The sequence below is a fragment of the Xenopus laevis genome, chromosome 2L (genome assembly GCF_017654675.1).
Source record: "Xenopus laevis strain J_2021 chromosome 2L, Xenopus_laevis_v10.1, whole genome shotgun sequence".
Classification (NCBI taxonomy): Eukaryota; Metazoa; Chordata; class Amphibia; order Anura; family Pipidae; genus Xenopus; species Xenopus laevis.
Window position 1 is genome coordinate 64,490,027 of NC_054373.1, and position 25,220 is coordinate 64,515,246.

General features: G+C 37.9%; 1 protein-coding gene across 7 annotated transcripts; it reads right to left on the bottom strand.

Moving 5' to 3' along the window:
- Nucleotides 1-2,679: 2,679 nt before the first annotated feature.
- adipor1.L (adiponectin receptor 1 L homeolog) lies at nt 2,680-18,272 on the bottom strand. 7 transcript variants are annotated; one of them, XM_018245295.2, is made up of 8 exons: nt 18,025-18,272; nt 15,022-15,200; nt 14,257-14,379; nt 10,123-10,294; nt 9,463-9,649; nt 7,867-8,054; nt 7,492-7,685; nt 2,680-6,242 (listed from the first exon to the last, which is right to left on the bottom strand). In XM_018245295.2, the coding sequence occupies exons 1-8, from the start codon at nt 18,056-18,058 to the stop codon at nt 6,114-6,116; spliced, it is 1,206 nt and encodes a 401-aa protein (XP_018100784.1). In that variant the 5' UTR covers nt 18,059-18,272; the 3' UTR covers nt 2,680-6,113.
- Between the last annotated feature and the right edge of the window lie 6,948 nt (nt 18,273-25,220).

A 25,220-nucleotide genomic window follows, 5' to 3' on the forward strand; every position in this document is an offset into this window, starting at 1 on the left:
AATATATATATAAATTTATATATGTAAATTAGGATTCAGATTCGGTTCAGCCAGGCACAAGGATTCGACCGAATCTGAATCGTGCTGAAAAAGGGTGAATCCTGGCAGAATCCCAAACCGAATTCTCAGTGCATCCCTAGATAACACTATACATGGGAGCAACACAGAGTAGCACTGAGAAAAATTTATTTCGCTTTGATCTCCTGCACTGAACAGCCAGAAAAAGAGACAAAGTTTCTGAAACGCAATTAAAATAAGAGGCTTTTTGTCAGAGTGCCTAGAACAGTCAGCAGCTGCAGTCAGGTCTCTTTGGAGAACCGAGACTTACAGCTTAAAGGGCAATTCACTTTCATTAGGAAAACATAATACATAAAACATTGCACCAAAACTCCCAGAAATGTATTCAAACTTTTATAACCTGTCAAATTTTGTAAAAATGGACATGGTAATTAAACTATAAACCAGGAGTGGCCAAAACATTTTTCAAATGTTGAGAGGTATGCAAGTAGAGTCCAAATGCCGGTGGCATTTTGTTATTTCACACCACATCAACATGCTGATGTTTACAAAACAAAAAAGGAGATAAGAAAATAAGAGCTACTGATTTTAGTGTCTTATTACTTTTCCCCCCAGACTTTGGAGCAACGGTATGTGTATCAATTCCAAGTATTATTTTGCCCATTTGGTTGCATAATTGTTTACAAGGGCCAGTATTCATGCCTAATTTTCTCTTAAATGTCTACTTGTTAAAAAATCAATTGATTTTTCAATCCTGATTGAATTACCTAAACTTTATAGGGCTCAATTATTGATAATTGCAGATAAGGTCTGTTGGTAATTTGCTTACTAGAACCAAGTTTTTATACCTTTTACAGGGCATTTACCGTTAAAAGGGGGTATATGGATTTCCATAAATGGAAAAACACTTCTTGTAACAGGGCTAGTGCACAGTTGCTGGAATGCGTATTTCTCAATCAGTTTCCCAGGCACGAATGGTGCAAGCATTGTGGTCTATATCTGCCATCTGCAGACAGGGTGTATATATGCAGTTTTGTAGCTACTAGGGATGCACCGAATCCACTGTTTTAGATTCGGCCGAACCCCCGAATCCTTTGTGAAAGATTCGGCCGAATACTGAACCGAATCCTAATTTGCAGATGCAAATTAGGGTGGGGAAGGGGAAACAAATTTTGCTTCCTTGTTTTTTTGACAAAAAGTCACACAATTTCCTTTCCCAACCCTAATTTGCATATGCAAATGAGGTTTCGGATTGGTCAGGCAGAAGGATTTGGCCAAATCCAAATCATGTTGAAAAAGGCCGAATCCTGGATTCGGTGCATCCCTAGTAGCTACAATTCTATCTCATGTTCCAACTGATGTTAACCCTTTTGGTCTCTAGCAGCAAGGCCTTGACATTATATGAGCACAGTTTTATATTACTTTATTGGACCACCATTGGTCCTGGCTTAGGTTTTGTGTCTGCATATTAAGGAACTGGGGGTGCAGTTGACATGTTATATTATTTGTCCCTTTATACAGACAATTACCTGCCATAGGTGGGCCGTTCCGTTCAGGTCACACAAAAAGTGACAGTATTTCAATGAATGGCATTAAAAGTACTTGAATCCAAATTCACTCCTTGGACTTCAACATAGTTGTGACTGGCATATGTCCTGCCTAGTGTTGCAAATTGTACTTAAGTTCACCTATTGACACTGGGGTACCCTTAAAAAAAGGGCTGCAATCAGGGGGGCACAGGGGGTACAATCCTGGGTCTAAAGGGGGGCCTGGCTGTGCTGCACTTTTCGAATTAGTTCCGGAGACCCAAATAAACCTTTGGAAGATTGATTCAGCAAGTCCTGTGAGTGCCGTTCTTCTGCATTGCTTGTGTTGTTTCCTAGCTTGGGCACCCAGCTGAAACAACTGTCTATGGTGTGCACCTAATATCTCTCTCTATATATATAATTGTTCTGAAAGTACCCGTAATCTTACACTTTGATCCACATGTGGGTGATTTGTCAAATGTTATGTACAATCTTCAAAATGGACCAGCACTCCAATTTTTAAATCACCGATTTATTGAAACATCACTCGTGTACCCAATGTTTTGGCCTTCATCAAGGAACTTGATGTTTGCCATTTATAGAATATGGTGTTTTTGGTCATATTAATTTTTAGGATTTAGTTCTCCTTTAAGATTGTGATGGACAATCACTGCATATATTGGTGGGGAAGCTCTCCAATGGTACAGAATATACCATAACATGGGTTGTGTTAGCAGAAAAAAAGCAGGGTTTTTTTTGCTTTGGTGCTATTCTTATGTCTACCACTAGGGATTTTAATAATGCAAACAAATCCTTCAGCAGAGGTGTCAAATAGCCGCTATCTGGTTACCTGCCCATTGATCTGTTGATAGGTTGCTGGGGAGGGGGTGATATCACTCCAACTTGCAGTTTAGCAGTAAAGAGTGACTGAAGTTTATCAGAGCACAAGTCATATGACCTGAGGGCTTCTGGGAAACTGACAATATGTCTAGCCCCATGCCAAATTTCAAAATTAAAATTTCAGTACAGAATTCAGTCGGAGCAGCACTATTAACTGGTGCGTTTTGAAAAGAAAAATGCTTTCCCACCACAGTATCCCTTTAATCTTAAAAAAAAAAAAGACATTAAGAAGAAATGACATGCTCAAACTAAACGTTTATTGGTTTAATTACTTGGGAATATGGCATTTCTGGTCCAATTCTGTAGCTAGAAAATGTTTTACAATGTTTCTTAACCTAAATTAAAAGTAAACAATAAAAGTAGAATGTGGCTGCTTTTCTCAAGAGTAGTACAAATGCAACTGTGCAAAAAAAAAGTTGTTTTAATTAAACGTGAGACTTGATAAACTGTGTATCCAACCAATTGGATGTTTGCCCCACCCCCAACATTACTGATGCAGCAGCATCTTGGGTGAAACAAGATTTTCATTTTTAGATGCCTTTATAGCACTATAACGTTCATATTTTTGCCTACTATTTTAATCACACAACATAGAAACTATGGGTTTTTTTGTTGTTATTTCTTAAACTAAACAGGGGAAACAGAAATCTACTCTATTCTTGGTCCTTGCAAAGTAGATAATGAGATTACCAGAGCACAGGTAATCCTCCTGCATAATGGACATCTGTTCCACCATGTAACCTAATTCTAAAATCTAAATCAGTCTACCTGTTTAGCTCAAGGAAAAACAAAGAAATATTTTTGAGATTAAAACAATAGGGAAAAAGCTACAAGTCTATACCACTGAAGTCGTTTACTAACACAAGGCAAATTTGCATCTGAATAGTAACCCATGGCAACCATAATCAAAGGTTTTATTTCAATGTTATACCTACAGTCTGCAGAAAATGTTAATCACTCATTGGCTTGCTGTTTATGTTGCCCAGCATTCATAAATGAAGGCAAGTGGTTTCACCTCATACGTGGTGGGCCCTGCAGCTCGCACTCTACAACTCACCTCTTTTTTTTAACATACACACATTTACATGCTGGAGACAGCTGTATATATCAGGGTGCTCTGCTAGAAAATGCATGTGTAATAAAGGACAATTACTAATACACTCAACAGAGATGCTATACTTCAGATGCAAATAGCCAACATTAACAATTTTTGCACCCCTTAATTTGTGCTTACCATGTTCATAAGTCGGTTTGTAACCTCTCACTTTCCAACAAATAACTGTGTATTGTGAGTCACTCACCACTCCAGGTTGGTGGTCCGGGTGCAACACCCCGAACCTGCAGTAAGGGGGAAACCAGACAATCTTCCAAAAGAAAGGCACACACTTCATGAACAGCGATGCAGTTTAAAACAGCTTTATTTCACTAATACATTTCCTGACCCGTTTCGTGTGCCCCCACATGTAGTCATAGGTACTTATGACTAAGTGTATTGGCACACAAAACGCGTCAAGAAATGTATTAGTGAAATAAAGCTGTTTTAAACTGCATCGCTGTCCGGAAGTCAGTGAAGTGTGTGCCTTTCTTTTGGAAGATTGTAATAAAGGACAACCTGAAGAAAGAGAACATCACTCTGTTCAGAATCTATATTGTTTTAAGCATTTTATCATTATTTATTTAAACACCCACCATGCATTTTTTTTAGTAGAGAGAGCAGGAAGTCCTTGAGGGAAATATGAAATTGAAAGAAATATTTCAATTATTATATATATGCAGTATGTATTCATTTTACCAGGCCTTGCATGGACAAAGTTGGTCCCATGTGGTGCACCTGAAATGATAGACTACTCTGCAGTGTGGAGCTCTTAATGAGTCTTTAGTAAAGGATAGCCTTTAGTAAAGGATACTTCAATCATGATTACAAATAAAATAATTGATGGTGGTCCCTTTAGTTTTTGTTGTCTGTTTATTAAACTAGTCCTGAGTATTGGGCATTGAACCCGTAATGCTGGATGAAATAACCCCATGACAGAATAAAGGCAATACCTTATGATAAAAAAGGACAAACCGTAACAGTGAGCAATATACAGCAGTAGATAAGTCATCCCATAATACCTTTATAACACATATTTTGTAATGAATGAAAGCAGCAGTTTTTGACCTTTACTAAGATTTATCCGCATAAAACAACCACTGAGCCTATTACCCCCCCCCCCAAACACACAATTTCTTTGCTTCAACTTACCCATTTGTTCATTATCCTGTACCTTTAAATGGTACAGCCAAAATGTTTCCTCTACGTTGTTAGTAGATGCTAGATTTCAATGTCACTGTTTGGATTTTTTTTTGCTGAATACAGTTTTCATATAAACAGACTGGTGTTTTTTTCAAACAAGACATTATAATAGAAAATTAGGTAATGGGGCATTTACTTTGATTTCAAAATTAGATTATAAAGGAAATCCAGAACCAGTTTTGGGACCATGGAGATTTTATAGCTATCGTTGCATGGGGCACCACTTCCATATTATAGTACTGTCTAAATACTATAAATATAAACGTAAAAATGAATTGAATCACTATAATACTTAATTATATAAAATATTAACATTTTCACTGTAAGAGAACAGAAATTTGCAGTGCAGTCACATACTGGAGTGGTGGTATGGTGTTTACTGAAAAACTCTGTATAGCTACAGAAAAGGATCTCCGCCATTAAAGAATGGTTGGTTAGAATTTTGTTGGTTCAGTATCAGTGTCCAGACCAATTGTGTATATATTTACCAATGTATAAAAATACTTGTTATTATAAAGTGCAAGATGTTTACTCCATATACTAAGATACTCCTCATTAATATACAACCTAACTATACTTTCAGAGAACATGCCAAAGAAAGCTGTAAGCCCAATTTATAGCTGCTTATATAAGAAATACTGTGTAATATGTGTTTCATATTAGAAAGAATGGAAATGAAACCAAATCCGGAAAAAACTAAAAACAGTGAATAGAAATCATCAGCCCTAGTTCTAAAGTTATTTATGCTACTAAATATACCATAACAAGCCATTAAGCCATTATAATAAACAACTAAGGCATCACATTTTATGGTACTTTTATACCCTATATACATCCACCGCACCAACCACATATTCCTAGTTCTGAAACATTTTAAGCTAGGAAGAAAGAAAATGTATTCCAGAACATCATTTTCAATATACCAATATATTATGATGAATGTCTAAATCTAATCATTTTGGTGACTTGTGTAAAGCCACTGAATTGTATAAGGGGTAATGTGCATGTCTAGCAGCTTACCAAAGATTTTGTTCCATTCAAATGCGACTCCAAGCTGTTTAGCTTATATTTGTGGAATTTACATTTTGTAATTTTTGACCAGAGACCAAGATATACAACAAGTGCTTATGGCATCTCTTTTGTCCCAAGAGGTATTTCACTGATGTACAAAAAAATCCCAGCTCTTTACTCCTCTTTTCTTATTTACATTAGGCACCTTCCTACTGTAAACAAGGAGATAGCAGAGATAATGACCTTTAAGGGCATACTGTATATTGATCTAAAAAGAGGTGGCTAGTGGATCAGTCTTGCTCACTTTGTGTACAACCACTGTAGGTCACCAGATGTAGTATGTCTCAATCTGTTACTGCTGTTTATAAAAGTGAATCATCTGTGCAACCACCCTCTAATGCATATCGAAATTCTTGAAGGTTGGAAATGCCATATAAATGAATAAATGCTGCTGCCACAACCAGGACATGGAATATTTGGTGGGACTGGAACTGTGGAGAAAGGAGAAAAAATGTTAACATACCCACTCCTTTATGAGCAATTTATGGAATACATATTTATAAGGCTTGGTTGGAACCATTAAAGCTAATTTTCTCATGAAATATGGTGGGTGATGTTTAAGAGTAATGACAGAATTTTTTGCAGCTCGCAATCTCTGTTACAGCAGGTTAAACTTCCCTGTTTTCCACTCCAGAGGCAACCATGGCAATCACTGGGGAAACATATGTGGAGCGAAGTAGCCTGAAGTTTCCTTACAAAGAAAATTTGGGCAACTTTGTGGCACATATGTTTCCCCACTGCCAATTCCCATGTAAGCTGCTAGAGTGGAAACAGGGGACGTTTTGACACTCAATGCACCAGAGATTAATCATGGACAACAAAATATCCTATAATATTGGTTGGGGGACATTTTGACGCCGCTGAACCCAAGATTAATCACGGACAACAAAAAGCCTGTAATATTGGTTGGTTATGGGTAGTTAAAGGAAAACTATACCCCCAAAATGAATACTCAAGCAACAGATAGTTTATATCAAATTGAATGACATATTAAAGAATCTTACCAAACTAGAATATATATTTACATAAATATTGCCCTTTTACATCTCTCGCCTTGAACCAGCATTTCGTGACTCTATCACCTGACCAGAAATAGCACAACACTAACTGTAACAGGAAGAAGTGAGGAAGCAAAAGGCAGAACTCTGTCTGTTAATTGGCTCATGTGACCTTACATGTGGTTTGCATGTGTACACAGTGAATCTTACAATCTCAGGGGGCGGCCCTTATTTTTTAAAATGGCAATTTTCTATTTATGATTACCCAATGGCACATACTACTAAAAAAGTATATTATTATGATAATGGTTCATTTACATGAAGCAGGGTTTTACACATGAGCTGTTTTACTCAGTATCTTTTAATAGAGATCTACATTGTTTGGGTGGTATAGTTTTCCTTTAAGTATCTCCCACCCAGGCCACATATATTAGCATAGTCAACACCCAGACCTGAAGCTGGTCATATATTGGAAGATTGACTTGTTTGGTGAGGTTGCCTAACAAGCAGATCTTTCCCCCAACATTGCCAAACGATTGGATCACAACAATGAGGATACCGGCCATTGAGGTTAGGACCGCAGTGATGACTTTTTTTTTTTTTTTTTTTTTAAAGAAATGTTAAATGTACTAGCCCTGTAAGATAACACACTAAATGGTATTCTGAAAATCTCCATACACACCCAGATGTCAAATTTGCCAGGAAAGAAACGTTCAGGGATTCGTGCTGCATAAAGTCCAGCTCCTGTTATATACATGACAGCCATTAGAAAGAACCAGCCCATCTGACCCACTGTTGTAGCCTTCACAAAACCTTCTGCAATTGTAAAATGAAGGGTTGGCACAATGCCGCTGAGGCCAAGCCCCAAGAACACACCTATAATTGCAGGACAAAACATGTTACTATGAAGCAATATAGACATCTTTCATTACAACAGGATATCAACACCCACTAATACACGCGTACACATGACATAAGTACATGAGTAGAGAGCATGACAGCGGACACAAATAATCCTAATGCTGGGCTTTATGAAGCTGTTCAGGAAACACATTACCTGCTCTTGTTGGCCTGTGCTTAGGTGTTGAAAAACGATCCCACTGTGCTACAATAATTGCACTAATGCCCAGCACACAGACTATAGACAGATAGATGAGACGTGGCTGTGGAGAGCAGTAGAAGGAGTAATAGAGCCATGGCACAAAGCTTCCCATGATTAACAGAGCAATCCCTGAATAATCCAACCTACAGAACAGAAATTCATTATCACATTCTTGCTTGCAATAAGTGAAACAAACAGACAATATGAGCTTTATTAAGAGATCTATAATAAATGAATTGGGGTTAGGATCAGAATCAAGGGGGGGGGGGCGACAGGTGACTGTCCTGACAGACAAGTTTGGGTGCCACAAAGGAAGGGAGCTTAGTCATTTTTGGCCAGATCAGGGACATGTTCAGTAACAGTATGTGGTGTTGTGGCTCGACCCATGTCAACTTTAAATGGCCAATACAAAAGAATAAAAAATACAGGTTCTGGTCAAGAAGGCAAGGGTGCTGTGACAATGAGGTAAGTTGAGCAACTTGCCTCGGGCAGCAGCAGCCCACAAAATGGCAACTTAAAGAGTGAAAATTCCAATATTTAAATTGGAATTTGCACTATATGCACTAGTGATGCTACCTGCTCCAAAACGAAAAGATTAAGCGAGGGGGGCACCATCGTCTTGGCTGCCTCAGCATAGGGGCCTGAAATGCCCCTGCAAGAAGGCATTTCCAATAAAGGACCTTTCACTGCACTTTCTCTTGCTAAGGTTGGGGTATAATATAAATAGTGATGCGGCCAGGATATCATGTAAATGGGGATGTGGTCAGTTATAAATACCAGGAAATGGAATTAAAGACATAAAATAAAAGAAGTAATATCTCTACAGATCATGCAAGAAACGCATACGCTTTAAATTAAGCATAAGATATACATTTCCCTGCAGCTGTTGAGACACAAGGGTTTTTTTACCATGGTGACACAACTGATGCAGCACCAAGATGCACATAGCATCTGCCCCTGTACACATAACATGTGCAGAACACTCTTACTATCTTGCATTTAATATTCAGCACAACGCATAAAGATGTCCTCTGCACTTAATGCATGCCTATAGTGGGTGCAACTTTGCAATATAAAGGAAAAAGAAACTCAGATTCACTGGGGGGAATGTTAGGCATTCCCCCCAGTCACTAAGCTTGATTAAAAAAGGAATCAGCAGGGGGGTGTAGCTGCCATTTTACTCAACTTTCCCATGGCTCTTTATCAGACTCTTGCATCTGAAAATAGCGTTTTCCCCCAGGATTGGTGCATTTTTTTTTCCAAAAAGGAGGACCGGCCCAGGGATAAAAATGTGTTGATTCTATTAACTGGGGGTGCCTAGACTATTGGCCTTACACATTTCTTATACTTGTTATTAATATCATTATTATTATTATTATTAAGCCTATACTCTGTGTTGGGCTGGTAGCTATACTCTGTGTTGGGCTGGTAGCCACCAGAGATGTAGTAACCACACAAGAAATAATAGTTTTAAGACATGAATTATATATTGCCACTCATAATACAAATCTATTTGGCAAGTTCTGGAACCCATTTTCTACCTCCACTTACTTTGAGAAGGTGCGAGATACTTTCTCAGAGTGACAATATACTGTGTGAAAAAGCCAAGAGAAGCTGAGGCACAATACAGCACCTAGAAAGAACATTCCAAATACAACCTTCTCTTGCAAAGGAGCCATGAAGTACATGTTGGGTCGGAGCATAGTTAGAACACCCAGGAAAAGAAAAAGTACAAAACCTGCAGGGAAGACAAGTTTCCATTACAGTTCACACGCAAGAAGGAAAAAAATTACTTCTGCACAAAACATTGTTATAATGACAAGTTCAAATTAGTGTATGTTATTTGTCACTACATGGAAGTTACATAGCAGCAAAAGATGAACTGCATGCAAAAAAGATACACATTTCAAGTACTGGACTAGACTATATAGTCCAGACATTCTCAATCTTAACAGGAATATGGGAATACAGGGAATACTACTGAACCACCGTTTGACACAATATAGAAAGAAGAATGTATTTGATTGTGCTTTTAAACCCAAGTTGTCTAATCAGCAGTCTTGGGAGTGAGTGAGTGAGCTTCAATCTATTCAATGATAATCAAACTTGTTGCTTCCCGGGATACCAGCCCTCTGAATACACGTCTCACGCTAACATGCTGTTCATGTGGTTTCAGTTTGCTTATGGGTAAATGTCTTGGCAATTTCATACCTAGCAAATGAGTCCATATGTTTCCAGTCTCTGTGTGTATACGGAAAATGCTTCTGAAACATGCTCTGAAAGATGGCATTGGAGGACGGTGTCCATGTAAAAGGTAGTCATTATCTTTCAGCCAGTCAGGAAGCACATCATATGGGATGACCCTCCAGCGACCTTCCCACACCTAATCAAGGGGAAAAAAAGAGACACTGTTTACTTATAAGTGATAAGAATGTTATTTTACAGTGCCCTCTAAATTTGTCCATATGCCTTGTTTGAATAGAAAGATCAGTATCTGCCACCAAATTCAGTAAGGAAAATGGTCACCAAAAGGTACCAAAAATGTGATACCAAACATTGAAAACCCCCTTGATGGTCTGGTACGCTCATGGTAAGTTATACAGTGAACACTGCATAAATGGACCATCTGCAGCAAACCACTGAAATGTATAGTATAATGTACGAATATGATCGGAATTATGCATTCCCTGTCATTTGTAGCTTTCCTGCGATTGTACATGCTGAAAATTTTATTAATAATGGTTTACTAAATTTACTAAATGGTTTACTAAAAGGACCCATTCAGTTTTTGAGATGTTTGACAAAGCTATATAACTGAGACTAATTATGGATATAAAAAAAAAAATTTTTTTTATATATAATTCATACCAGAGTAAAATGAGGGAAATCCTATCTATTTCTGACTTTTTCACAAGACATTACTTGGTAACGCATTTAATGAATTTAATGATCAAATTTCTGCTTGCAGCTATTTTTACATATATAATGCTTCCCAAATGTGGAATGACTGCTTGTGTAAAGAACTAATCTATATAAGATTAACCACAGGGAAACTGAAGCCCTGAACATTGATTGCAGGTCTTTATAAAAATACACTTAGAGGGACTGCGTCGGCTTGGAGGCAGACACACAGAGCAGATTTTGGTGTGGAAATGAGTACACAGGAGGGAGCAGAGGCCAGTGGATCTGCTGATTCTGGAGAATCTCAAGGAATAGCTCCCATCTGCCAGCGGCCTTACTTCTTTCCGTTACACAGAATTCTACTTTCTCTGTCAGATAATGTGTGAGCAAGCGCCAGCACACAAAAAACACCTGAAGGTAAAGGGTATTAAATGGAAATATTTTTTTATTTATAACTGAGAAGTAATAAATGTATCAATGTATTCAGAACTTTAAAATATTATCCCTTGGGAATCCACTGTGCAATACCTGGGCCCTGTATGAATACAGCAGCTGAACAATCATTTATACTGAGTAACATAATATGACGAACTAGAACTGCAGGCAATTTTCTAAGCAATTGTTGAAGAGGAGTAAAAAAAAAAAAAATGTAATTCAGAACTGGACTTACAAGTCTAAAAAAAACTGTCAGAATAAAGCCATGAGATTCGCAAACTGCTACTTTGCATGTTTATAAACACAAAGTTGCCAGAGGCATTTTACACTTTTATTACTATAAACAATTAACTCCTCCTCTATGTGCCCTCTTTTTGTTTTGAAACAAAAGTTGATACTTGCTTTGAAGGGATAGTTTACCTAAACAAGATGTATTGATTTTGCAGGACTGTGCATGCTCAGTATGGTCACCCTTTACACTGATCCTATACCAAACTGCACAATCTATTCAAATGTATTTGAGTTAACATTATTTTTTACAGTGGAGAAAATGTTTCCCAGTATTACAACCAGAGATTGGCAAGGTTCTTTAAAGCTGCCTTCTTGCCTTGCCAATTTAGGATATGATGAGGCAAAAATGGAAGCCTCATTGGCGTGCCCGATCCCCCAACAGAGGAACTTTTTTTATTAAAAAAACATATGCGGGGGATAAGGAAATGGCTACAATATATGTTGCAGTCTTGCTACTGCGACTCGAGCACATTTTATATAAATTATATAAATATATATATATTTTACAGCCATGGGATCAGTTATCCAAAAACCCGTTATCCAGAAAGTCTATCTTATGGAAAGGCCATCTTCCATAGACTACATTTTATCTAAATAATCCACATTTAAAAATGATTTCCTTTTTCTCTGTAATAATAAAACAGTACCTTGTACTTGATCCAAACTAAGATATAATTAGGGAACTGTGATGGGTATATTAGGGGCTTCTGTGTTTGGAAGCCAGAGTTCCCCTTTAATCATAGGCAAGCTAAGGCTATTTCCATGTTTACCTAATAAACTACAATCTTTCAACATGTCTGTCTGGAAGACTGCTCTTTGAGTGCCTGCTCTACTACCACACGGCTTTGATCTGCTCCCTCAGAGGAAGAAAATAGGCCAGGACCTGGATCCAAACTTCTCATCCCGCACTCCCCTTTAGTCTGCAAGTAAATTAATTGGTGGGTCTTATAAAACTTTCTCAAACTTTTCTGGAAAAATGTGAACGGAGGTGGGCTGGTGCGTTTCCATTGTAGAATTATTTTTTTGTTTTTGCTGCTTCTAATATAATTGTCAGAAGTTTTTTACTGCCTTTTGTTAATTGCTACTGGGTATAAGAATTAAATATTGCCCATTCAGGAGACAGTGGAAAATAGTTCACTAGAGCATTCGTGGCCCAATCTCTTTTTGTCCAAAAAGTTTTTATGAGTGGGCAGTCCCATAGGCAGTGGAACAAGTGTGGCTTCTGTGTTGTGCACTTTGGCAAGTTAAGTTGATATTAAGATATATTAGGGGTCTACGATGTGGGAACAGATAACCCCTGTGAAGATTTTTCAGAATCATTTTAGTGTAAGCGGCCACTTTTATGGAAGAAGTTGTGTCTCGTGTTGTCTTCAAGATTTCAGGTATGGTTAGGGTGGTGAGTTTCATTTGCTATTGTGATGCCATTGTGAATCTTATAGGCTCCTGCAATAGCTCTGGAAGTGATATTTTTGGCTAGTAAGAAATCATCTAAATCATTGTTCCAGTCCATATCCACTAGGGCATGCCGTACTTTAGCTCTTAGCATGGTAATAGGAGAAGATATGTGTGTTTATCATTGGAAATTATGTGGTTGCCTCTGCTATGCTCAGTGCTTTCCTCCTGGCCTTAGAGAGTAGTTGACCAACTCGATTCAATATAGAGTACATTTATATTTCCTGTTTTCTGTACTTCCATTACAACTGCTACTAAATGTATTCTACATAATTCTATAACATTGGGCTGCAGAAAGGCTAGCATTGCTGCCTTGCATTGTCCTGAATCTGGGCAATAACTGCAAAGAATTTACTCTAGGTACTCTGTTTCCTTATATACTATAAAAACATACAGGCAGGTTAAATGGGTACAGATGAACTTGACCCTACTATTTGTGTATGTGGTTTGTGCAGTTGTGATAGACAAGCTCTGCAAACTGCTAAGTAACTGGTCAGCAGTACATCAATAAAGATAATAACAATATTATCAGTACTTAATTTAAGGTAGCACATAGGTTGATAAATCTATTCGGTGCCTGTTTGAATACACTATTCTAATAGGGCAATTTCTTAGACAAATTCCTATGTGGTTATCCATTTTCTTAGGTTACAATTACCTTCCAATAGCAACTCATAGATCATTCTATTGATGTCAGGGAATCAACCTGTAAATATACCTACATTTGGTCTAGCTGATCAACACTAATAAAATACTTTATGTTTTACAGCTCTTACAGTTGCACAGGGTTAACAGATCTTATCTGAAAACACCTGCTACCTGCCATGGATTGCATGATAGAAAGTTTAAAAAAATGTCATTGAAATCTTCAAGATATCTTTTTCCGTTACAATTTTAGACTCTCTGGAAAAGAAGTGTAATAATAAACATATAAAATGGTTCTTTAAGCAATTAAGGCTACTTGTGTGTGTGTGGCTATATCCAGAAAGAAAAATTCTTAAAATCTGATAAATCTGCTCTTAAAGTGCTTACACTTCTCATAAAAAGCAATTACATTTCTTCTGCATCCCTTTGGAGTGTGAGCAACGTTTCCTGGCTCTGCAGGAACGCTGCCTAAGGTGAGGTTCAAAGCACTTTGTACAAAGAAATAAGGGCTGATAACACGATCACAACAAGGGACAGTAGGTAATACCCCTCACTAACTGTTTTACCATGAACAAATAATATTGAGACATACAAAACAAAAAGGCCAATATGTTTCCTTACCTTGTACACAAATTCTTCCATCTTTTCCATGGCATGATGGGCTTGAAGAGGCAAAGTCAAAACCCTCACTTCTTCCTCTTCCTCATCTTCCTGAGACACTTTTCCTGCTTGATTATCATCTCCCTACAGATCACAGCATGAAATACCAGTGTATCACCAATGTAAAGCAACTAAATGTTACAAACTATCAACTAACTTTCTGTTAATACAGACTATACATTTGTGGGTTACAAATGTGTGATAGGATTGAAGACGTAAAGAAAAAAAAAAGCATAAGCAGATTCAGCTCAAAGAACTAAGGTGCCTGTACAAAATATAGAGCTTTTTTAAAAAATTGTTAGTTTACTGCCACATGTGATATGTTCCAACATTCCACTTTGCTGAGGCTACAAAACAGGAACAGGTGCAGAGGCAAGGACAAAGCTGGGCCACTTGATTTAGTACAACCAACTTTCACCAAGTGGCTAATGTGTCTAGCTATGTGCCTGCCTCTTATTCCTGGTTGCGTTCCACTGCCTTTGCTGAAATGATGGGACCCACATATGTTTTAGCGAGTCACTCAATATTCACTTGTTTTATTATTATCATGTTACAAATCAGCAGAAAAACATGAGTTTATTTTTTTACACATACATTGTTGGCTTACTAATACCTTGTACATATGCATAACGGAGGCAAAGTTGTGAAATGCTCATGAATTTTAATAAAAAAAGTAATTGATTTTGTGCTGAAATAGACAAATCAAAACTTATTTTTAATACATACACTAGAAGAGGTCTGTCCGATTCTGTCTCTTCCGGTTTCCAGGAGAGGACCCAATTCAGTAAGTTCCAAATCATCGGCTTCTCCTCTGCTACTGCTGCTGCTGTTGCTGTTGCTGTTGCTGGACGGGGCACTTTCCTGCCCTGATGACAACGGCTTGCAAGTGGCCATTGAATTAATGTCTAGGATAGGATCAGGAAATGCAAGTTAAACTGATTCCTTGTACTCTTCTGGAAAGAGGGAGGAGTAAAAATTCTTAACCTGAAAATTAGAATATAAATACACTTAATCAATGCATAAACATATATGCAGTAAAACCTACAAAGTGAATTATAAAATGTATATATACATATTTCCAAATAAATCAGATCATATAAGGGAAAATTTTGGCTGCTGACCTGACAATTGGCCTGTGTTTGGATCTAATACAATTGTATTGCTGATCAATATCTAATAAACAGATCAGATATTATTTGAGTATGCTGGAAAATCCCACTGAGTAAGAACTGCACTGCTTTTGGATGTCTTGTTCGTAAGGCTATGGACACACGTGCGCATATGTGAAGTGTTTTTGGCACAGTTCGCACTGCGGCTGACCGCATCGTATTTACGCATGCCAAAAAATTGGTTCTGTGAGGTATATAATTAAGTTAGAATTAATAATGCCTTGCTCCCTTCACCCTTTGCTGAAACGGTTTTGTTTTCAGAAGCTCATTGTACAGCAGGATTGGTACATGGACAATTTAATTTGCTAGGACCAAACATGGACCAGCTTCAATTTCCTTGTTTAGTTTACGAAATAACAAAATCTATAGATTGCATATGGTTAAATCAATAGGCAAAAAGTATGTTTAACACAAGTCTTAACTAAAACTTAACTCATGTTGAAAAATAGGTATACTGTCCCCTTTAAATGCATTAGCAAGGGATCCAATCTGTAATAAGTCCCCACACACTGTGAATTCATTAATTGTTTCACTTTCTAAACTGATGAGCAAGTCTCTGAGCTGCCAGAATTAGCAAAACTGGACAAGGAAGAGAACATGGGCTAAGAAAATTTGTTTCATCCTAAAACATTCTGCAACATAGTATTACAGCTTTAGAAAAGATCATTGTAAGTTTTTATTTTGGTCATTTTCATAAAGCATACTAGGGGGGTTATTTACTAAAACTCAAATTTTTCTAGTCAGGTTTTTTGGGGCAAAAATTCTAATTGTTTTGTGGAAAAAAAAAACCTTGAAAGCCTCAAATCTGAAAATCCAAGATCTCAAACCTGTCAATGTCACGTATAAGTCAACGGTTGATATCCCTATCTCAATTTGAAGATAAAGTGGTTTGGGATGGGTTTAGCCTGATAATACGAAAAATTCAGCGTTTTTGGCGCATAACCCGAAAAAATCAAGCAATTCAGGAGAAATGTTCGAAAAAATGCGTAAGATTTGGGATTTCTCACGATTTTATCAAGTTTTTCCCCAATCTGTTTTATTCAAGTTATTTTAATAATAAATAAGGCAAAATCCTGGATGGGAGTTTGGTCAAGCTTTGCTTGATAAAAAAAAAATGAGAAGTTCGGATTTTAGTAAATAACTCCCTAGATGTAGTTGTTAGCATTACCTGTTTGAAGTTAGAAAGCTGGCAATTCTTATTTCTTAAACCTATCCTTAAAAAAAGTTTTACCTTGAAATGATTTTCATTTTTAACATACTAAACCGAATCATAGAAAACAATTAACATGAGACACAGTATCCTTTCTAAGCCAAATCCTGGACTGTAAAACAGACATTAAGATATAATCTGTCACAGTCAAAAACACAGCTTTAGCTCGTTTTCTAAATCAAGACCATTAGATTTATGTTGAAAAAAAAAAAGAGAGTAAATATACTTGATGTAGAGAGTAATATTCTGAGACAATTTGTTATTTGTTTTAGTTTTTTATTTGTGGTTTTTGCATTACTTCGCTTTTTATTCAGGAGCTCTCCAGTTTGCTATTTCAGCCATCTAGTTGCTAGGGTTCAAATTCCCCAAGCAACCATGCATTGATTTGAATAAGAGACAGGAATATAATTAGGGGATGGTCTAAATAAAAATATGAGGAATACAAAGTAACAATAACACTAAATGTGTAGGCTTACAGAGCATTTGGTTTTAGATGGGGACAGTGACTCCCATTTCAAAGCTGGAAAGAGTCAGAAGAAAAAGGCAAATAAAATAAACATTTTATGATAAAACAAATATTCTTAGTCGAGTTGCTCTCTTTCAAGATGTTATAGCTTCAATTTGTTAAACAACAGGTTCATTAAAACACCAAGACATGCTATTTCTAAGACCAAATAAAAAAACATCCACTCACGGGTATTTTTACCGGAGTTCACGGCAGCCAGTTCCGTGTCTTCAGTAATCTGAGAATGAGACCGGTGGAGTGGCGACAACTGCGCATGGGCCAAAATGGACAGACATTGCTGAAGCAGCGGAAAAAGACGCAAAGACCCGGAAGATAGCTGCCGTAAACTCCGATCCCTGAATCTGCACTGAGGTGTAAGTAAAACGTTAGGGGCATTTGCCGGGGGTAGCAGCTAGGCTGGGGTTGAGGAGGGGGGGGTCTATATGGGATAGGGGGTAGTTGTTTCTCCTTTAAAGGGGCAGTAGCCTCCTTCAAAAAACAGGTTTTCAGCTAAACTGCCTTTTTTTTTTTTATTTTAGCAAATATGTATGGATTTTGTTATTTCTTGCACTAAACAGGGTAAAATCTGAACCTAAAGTCACATTCTACTTCCTGATCCCTATGAGTCCAATCAAAACAAATCAGCAACAGTGACAAGCACTCTATATACAGCCAATCAAGCTACAGAAGAGAAGAATGGGGTTTATCTATACATACAGGTTTATTTATACAGATGGGCTCTTTTTGGACTGCTGAGTAGTTATCATCAGCATCATTATTAGCCCAGCAGGGTGTCAGTCAGCAGCCCCAATCATGACCTGCAGAAAAGTCGAAGGAATACAAACCAGTGGTGCCAAATATGCTGTTGTTGTTGTTCATATGATGAAGGTGATTATATTCTAGTGCGGCATTCTTTTTTAACCCAATTCCTACTTACTCTAAATCATACCGCTCGACAGTCCCGATATTTTTAATACAGCCCACTGCCCAAATCACTGGTTAAAAGTACCGCAGCGCCGTTCACATTTAGTTCCTCGAATCCTTCCGGACAGCTAATCCAGATGTCACAAGCCTCTTCTCGCGAGACTGTGCAGACACTCCACGTATGTAAGCGCAGTGACGTTGCACGTAGCTGCTTTTGAGGAAGGAATTGAGCTTGTTGTTGTTGAAGGGCAAGCTGGTAGAAACAGGCGGCAGCCTGTGTTGATAGTGACCCCTAGAGTCTCTGCTGCCAATAGTTCATCATGTGTGCCCACAGTTTCTATTTCTTCCCAGAAACAAAAAAATAAAAACTTTTTTAATGGTTTCAGACTGCACATGCAGCGACCAGAGCTCTGTCTCCCAATCTGACCAAAAAGGGAAGAGATTATGGGGGAAATTCACTAAAGGGGGAAGTGACTAACGTTAGCGAAAATTCGCAAGTGTGAAGTAATTTCGGGACTTCACCGAACGGGCACAGGCGTAACTTCGCTAGCGAAGGAGATAGACTCTATCGCTATATCGCACTCTTACGCCAGGCAAAGTTTCGCTCTGGCGAATGAGCGTTACTTTGCAAATTCACTAAGATGCGCCTTTTACTCAACGTTACCTGTTCCGCCAGACTTGCCTCTGCCAGCTCAGACCAGGCGAAGTGCAATGGAATGTATAGGGCTTCTTCAATTTTTAGTTAAAAAATTTTCTAAGTCCCAAAAAACGCTGACGTCTTTTACTTTTTCAGGGTGATAGGCTGCAAAAGATCGTAAATTTTTTTTGGGTACCCCCATACATTTCCAAACATATGGCACATAAACTATATACTGGCCACATGTGTAGGGCAATATAACAACTCTATTTTATTTTATTAAGGTTCCCTGGGCTTGTGTAGTGTAATGTATTTGCTGCAACATACAGTATATGTCCATTCAACTTTTACTTCCAGCCTTATGCCAATTAGCCAAGGCTAGCGCAACTTCGCTTCACGTGGCGCAGTAATGCTAGCGCAACTTTGCCAAAGTTCGCGCCCTGGATGCAAAATCGGATTTTAGTGAATTGGCGTTGTCCTGTCGAATCTACACCTGGCGAATTGTTGTGATGTGAGCGAAGCCGGCACTGGCAAATTTTCAGAGGTTACTGAATTTGCCCCTATGAGCCAACTAGGGACAGATTTTTCATAATTTGGAGTAAATTTGGCAGTAGACAATGGGTGAAATTACTCTGGTCCTAACTGAAGTTTGCATGTTCCCTGACACTTCTACAGCAGAAAGGGGGTCCAGGGTCCAAAAAGTGCATCTGTGAGGACTGGTGCTGTTTTTAAAAAAATGTATTTCGAAATTTGTGTATTAGGCTCGTTTCAGGCATCAGAGCCTGCTAGTGTTTTTTGTGTGAACAAGGTCATTTATGGACAGAACAAAGGATAATTTAGTAGATGACTAAAATCTCGTGCTAACTGAAGGGTTTCCGGTTCCCTGACCATTTCGCAAAGTTTTGGGGTGCGTCGGCAAAAGAGAAATTAGCTATTTTTTGCAAACCTTGGCATTACAACAATGATATCTTCTCTCTAATTGGTTCCCTTTTGTAAACCTTTGACACTGCCTTCCTATACCACCCCTTCATGACCTGCTTAATAATAAAGTTGTTACACTTTCTATCCTCAACGTACAATTTTGAGCAAAGAGAAATGCCTGCTAGCCAACAGTTCATAGACACCTTTCAGAAACCCTTCCTTCTTTATTTCTTTTTAACCCTTCAAGTGCCAGCAGAATTTTGCATTTCATTTGCACTCAGTACCAGATGTTTTTTGAAGATTTTGTGCTCTCTAATTTTAGGGACATTTCCTGGGGGGGGAGGATTTTTAATTTACCTATACATTTTGGGGAAGAAGAACCTGAGCTTCTAAATCTGCCTGAAGTTTTGTGTGTTTCCACTTCTGAAAATTGAAATTTTCACCAAAAAACAGAAAAATATTTAATTTTATGCACAAAAGTTGAATTGATTTGGAAAGCCTCAAGTGTCTTGAATGTGTCAATTCCAGATATGTATAGTTTTATGAAGATTCCAGACTTCTATAGATCAAAAACACCCAGCAGTAAATTACAGAATTTCAAAGCACTACAATAGAATATGGTTTACTATGGATTCCAAAACCAATACATCCTGTAACAGTAGGTTTACCCCAGGAAACCATATATTTTTGAAAAGTACAGAGTCTGTCAAATCCAAAATGGGTAACCATGTCTTTCTACTCCTAATTACCGAACATCAAAGTGTTTCTGAATTTCATGATTTCTATAAAAATGTATGAAAACTTGGGAGAAATCACCTCAAAACTTTACCTTTGTAAATTTGTATCTTCCACATAGCATTGGGTACCTAGAAAAAACATTCTAAATATGGATACCAGCGGTCGACTGAACAGTTTGATGCCCATTGTGCATTGGATTATCAAATTATCTGGCATTTAGAGACCCCAAAATGAAGCTAATGCATACATTTTGTCCTGGAAGACACATCAGCTACTGAATAAACACATTCATGTAAATCAAAAATCTATTTCTTTCTACTTCAAACTACTGAGTCACAATGCTTTCCCAAAAGTGTTTTGATGAAATACTTGAAAATCGACTCAGCTTCCACTTTCTAGCATCTTATTTCACACATAGCATTAGGTACCAAGAAAAAACATCCTAAATATGAACTCCAGGGGTCCACTTTACAGTTTGATGCCCATTGTGCATAGGATTACCAAAGTAATGGTTTAGAGACTCCAAAATGAAGTTAGCACATTCAAATTGTCCTGGAAGTCACTTGAAACAACACATTTACTACATTTTTTGCAAGGTAAAAACACAAAATAATACATTGACCCCCCCAAAACCATATATTTTTAGTACACATTCAGACAAATCCAAACTGGATAACCATGACTTTCACAATACTTTCCCTGAATTTTAAGTTTTGAGAAAATAGCTAAAAATTGCCTAAAAGCTTCCACTTTCTAGCATCTTATCTCCCACTTAGCATTAGGTACCAAGAAAAAAACACCCTAAATATTAATGCTAGAGGTCTACTTAACAGTTTGATGCCCAGTATGCATAGATTTACCGAACTATGTGGTGTACAGAGACCCCCAAATGCAAATAATTCATATACATTTTCACGACTGACACTTTGCAATATAAGCACCCAGTGTGTGTATTATGTGCCATAAGACCACCTAACAGTACGGAGAACCCAGAAAACCATATATGTTTAAAAAAATACACACGACAAATCTAAAATGAGTAAATACGTCTTTCTACTGCTAACTACTGAGCTGCAAAGCAATGCTGAATGTAACAGTTTTTATGAAATTTCTTAAAAATAGTCACACAGCTTGCATTTTGGCCCTTTATATGCCCCACATTTCATAACATAGCATAAAACATCCTAAATATGAATGCCATGGGTCTACTGAACACTTTGATGCCCAATATGCACCCAAATTAAAATAGTTCATATTAAATAGTTCATATTAATTCTCATGGCTGATACTGTGGGTGCTGCAATATAAGAACCAGTATATAATAAAGAGGTCTAACGAACGGTATAATGCCCAGTATGCGTAGATTTGCTAAACTTATGTTGTGTACAGAGACCCCCAAATGCAAATAATGCATATAAATTTTCACGGCTGACACTCTGCAATATACACCCAGTGTATATTATGTGCCATAGGACCCCCTAACAGTACAGAGACCATAGAAAACCATATATTTTCGGAAAGTACACATTCTAACATCTAAAATGGGTAAATACTTTTTTCTACTGCAAACTACCAATCTGTAAAGCTAAGCTGAACGTAGCGATTTTTATGAAATTTCTGAAAATTGTCACAAAGCTTGCATTTTAGCCCATTATATTCCCCACATTTAGTAAAGTATCAGCATAAAACATCCTAAATATGAACTCCAGGGATCTACTGAAAAGTTTGATGCCCAATATGCATAGATTTCCCAAATTATGTGGCATGAATATGAATTTTCCCTGCTGACAATATGGCTGCTGCAATATAAGCACCCGGTATGTGTATTATGTGCTATAAGATCCCCTTACAGTACGGAGACCTGAGAAAACCATATATTTTTGAAAAGTACACATTCTAACAAAATGGCTAAATAAGTCTTTCTACTGCAAACTACCAAACTGCAAAGCAATGCTGAACATAGCAGTTTTTATGAAGTTTATGAAAATATTCACAAAGCTTGTATTTTAGTATTTGATGCCCAATATGCATAGATATACCAAACAATGTGGCGCACAGAGACCCAACAAATGGATATATAGCAGACAAAATTCCCACGGGCAAAACAAAACCTAACAAAACCACAAAAATTTATGTGTTTTTTTTACCTAGTGTAATTAGCAGTCAGAATCACATTTTGAATATTTAGCTTAGCCAAATATGGACAGAAATACTTGAACAACACCCATGCAGAGCTAAAAATGCAACAAACTGGTTAAAAATTTCAAGAAAACGGCTAAAAATGCACCAATATCACCAAAATTACAATATAATCACAGAAATAACATAAAAAAGGTATTGCACAGTGCAGTTAGTGAAACGCTTTCGAAATGGCAATAAAAAAGGTTCAAAATTGTGTGTGTGCAATTGTGTCTTCACTTGGCAAATTGCATGTTATGTGTCTGTGTGTGCATGGGCAAGTGTATGTGTGCTGTGAATGTGTGTGACCCCCAATCACCCAAAAATGTATGCATGTGTGAATGTAAGTGTGAATGTAAGTGTGTAGTAGTGTAATAATTGTGTGTGTGGGACACTAACCCAGGATGGCAGGCTGAGGATCCATCCAGGAGAGCTGGAGAGGGTACAGGAACTGGGAGAGACCGTTTTCTGCGTTGGATCCAGTGGGGGGTGGATGTCCAGGAAGTGCGGGCAGCAGCAGGATATGTGGATTCCTCATTGCCTGAAGCTGCCTTGGGTCCCCTGGGCGATGGCACCCCATGGGCTACTGGTTTCCTTCTTCTGCTCTTTGCCTAGGGGCTGGGGAATGAGAGGGGACAGAGAGAGCAGCTTGTAAATACGCTCCCCAAGCTGTAGATTGTAGAATCTATGATCTGTGGCACTTGAGTCCTTTTACCTACAGATTGTAAATTCTATGTGGCACTTAACCCTTTAAGTGCCAGCAGAATTTCACAAATGCCAGCCATTTTTTAAACATTTGTGCTCTCTCACTTTAGGGGCATTTTCTGAGGGGAAACCTATAGTTTACCTAGGAAAACTATACATTGTTTTTTTCGGGAGAAACTGAGCTTTCTAAATCTGACTGAGTTTTCATGTTTTTCCACCTCTGCAAAAAGATTTATAGCGCTAAATACAAAAAAAATGAAAAATTTCTATTTTTCACAATATATCATTTATACCAGAAAAATATTTAATTTTACGCATGAAAATCCAATACCCAATATGTATAGTTTTAGGCAAATTTAGGACTTCTGTACAGCAAAAACTCCTGGCAGTATATTACCGAATTTTGAAAGCAGAAGGCAGAAAACGGCATACTTTAGATTCCAAGGCCACAAAATCCTGAAACATTAGATTTACCCCAGAAAAGTATATATATTTTTGAAAAGTACACATTCTGCTGATTCCAACTATTTTTCTCTACTCCTAACTACCAAACATCAAAGCTTGCTGAATGTAGTAGTTTTTATAAAAATATATCAAAATTCTGAAAAATCACTTCAAAGGTTTTATTTTGCTGCTCCGCATATCCCACACTGTAATAGGTACCAAGAAAAAGCACCCTGAATATGAACTGAACAGTTTGCTGCCCATTGTGCATAGGTTTACCAATTTATCTGGCATTTAGAGACCCCAATATGAAGTTAGCACATCCAAATTGTTCAGGACTTTACTTCAGCTACTGAAAAATCAGCACGTTGACTGCATTTTTCTGTGGGGTAAAAACACATAAATACAGTGGTGTGAAAACTATTTGCCCCCTTCCTGATTTCTTATTCTTTTGCATGTTTGTCACACTTAAATGTTTCTGCTCATCAAAGATAACATAATTGAACACAAAATGCAGTTTTTAAATGAAGGTTTACGTTATTAAGGGAGAAAAAAAACTCCAAATCTACATGGGCCTGTGTGAAAAAGTGATTGCCCCCCTTGTTAAAAAATAACTTAACTGTGGTTTATCACACCTGAGTTCAATTTCAAAGGTTATAAAGCCATTTCTAAAGCTTTGGGACTCCAGCGAACCACAGTGAGAGCCATTATCCACAAATGGCAAAAACATGGAACAGTGGTGAACCTTCCCAGGAGTGGCCGGCCGACCAAAATTACCCCAAGAGCGCAGAGACAACTCATCCGAGAGGCCACAAAAGACCCCAGGACAACATCTAAAGAACTGCAGGCCTCACTTGCCTCAATTAAGGTCAGTGTTCACGACTCCACCATAAGAAAGAGACTGGGCAAAAACGGCCTGCATGGCAGATTTCCAAGGCGCAAACCACTTTTAAGCAAAAAGAACATTAAGGCTCGTCTCAATTTGCTAAAAAACATCTCAATGATTGCCAAGACTTTTGGGAAAATACCTTGTGGACCGACGAGACAAAAGTTGAACTTTTTGGAAGGTGCGCGTCCCGTTACATCTGGCGTAAAAGTAACACAGCATTTCAGAAAAAGAACATCATACCAACAGTAAAATATGGTGGTGGTAGTGTGATGGTCTGGGGTTGTTTTGCTGCTTCAGGACCTGGAAGACTTGCTGTGATAGATGGAACCATGAATTCTACTGTCTACCAAAAAATCCTGAAGGAGAATGTCCGGCCATCTGTTCGTCAACTCAAGCTGAAGCGATCTTGGGTGCTGCAGCAGGACAATGACCCAAAACACACCAGCAAATCCACCTCTGAATGGCTGAAGAAAAACAAAATGAAGACTTTGGAGTGGCCTAGTCAAAGTCCTGACCTGAATCCTATTGAGATGTTGTGGCATGACCTTAAAAAGGCGGTTCATGCTAGAAAACCCTCAAATAAAGCTGAATTACAACAATTCTGC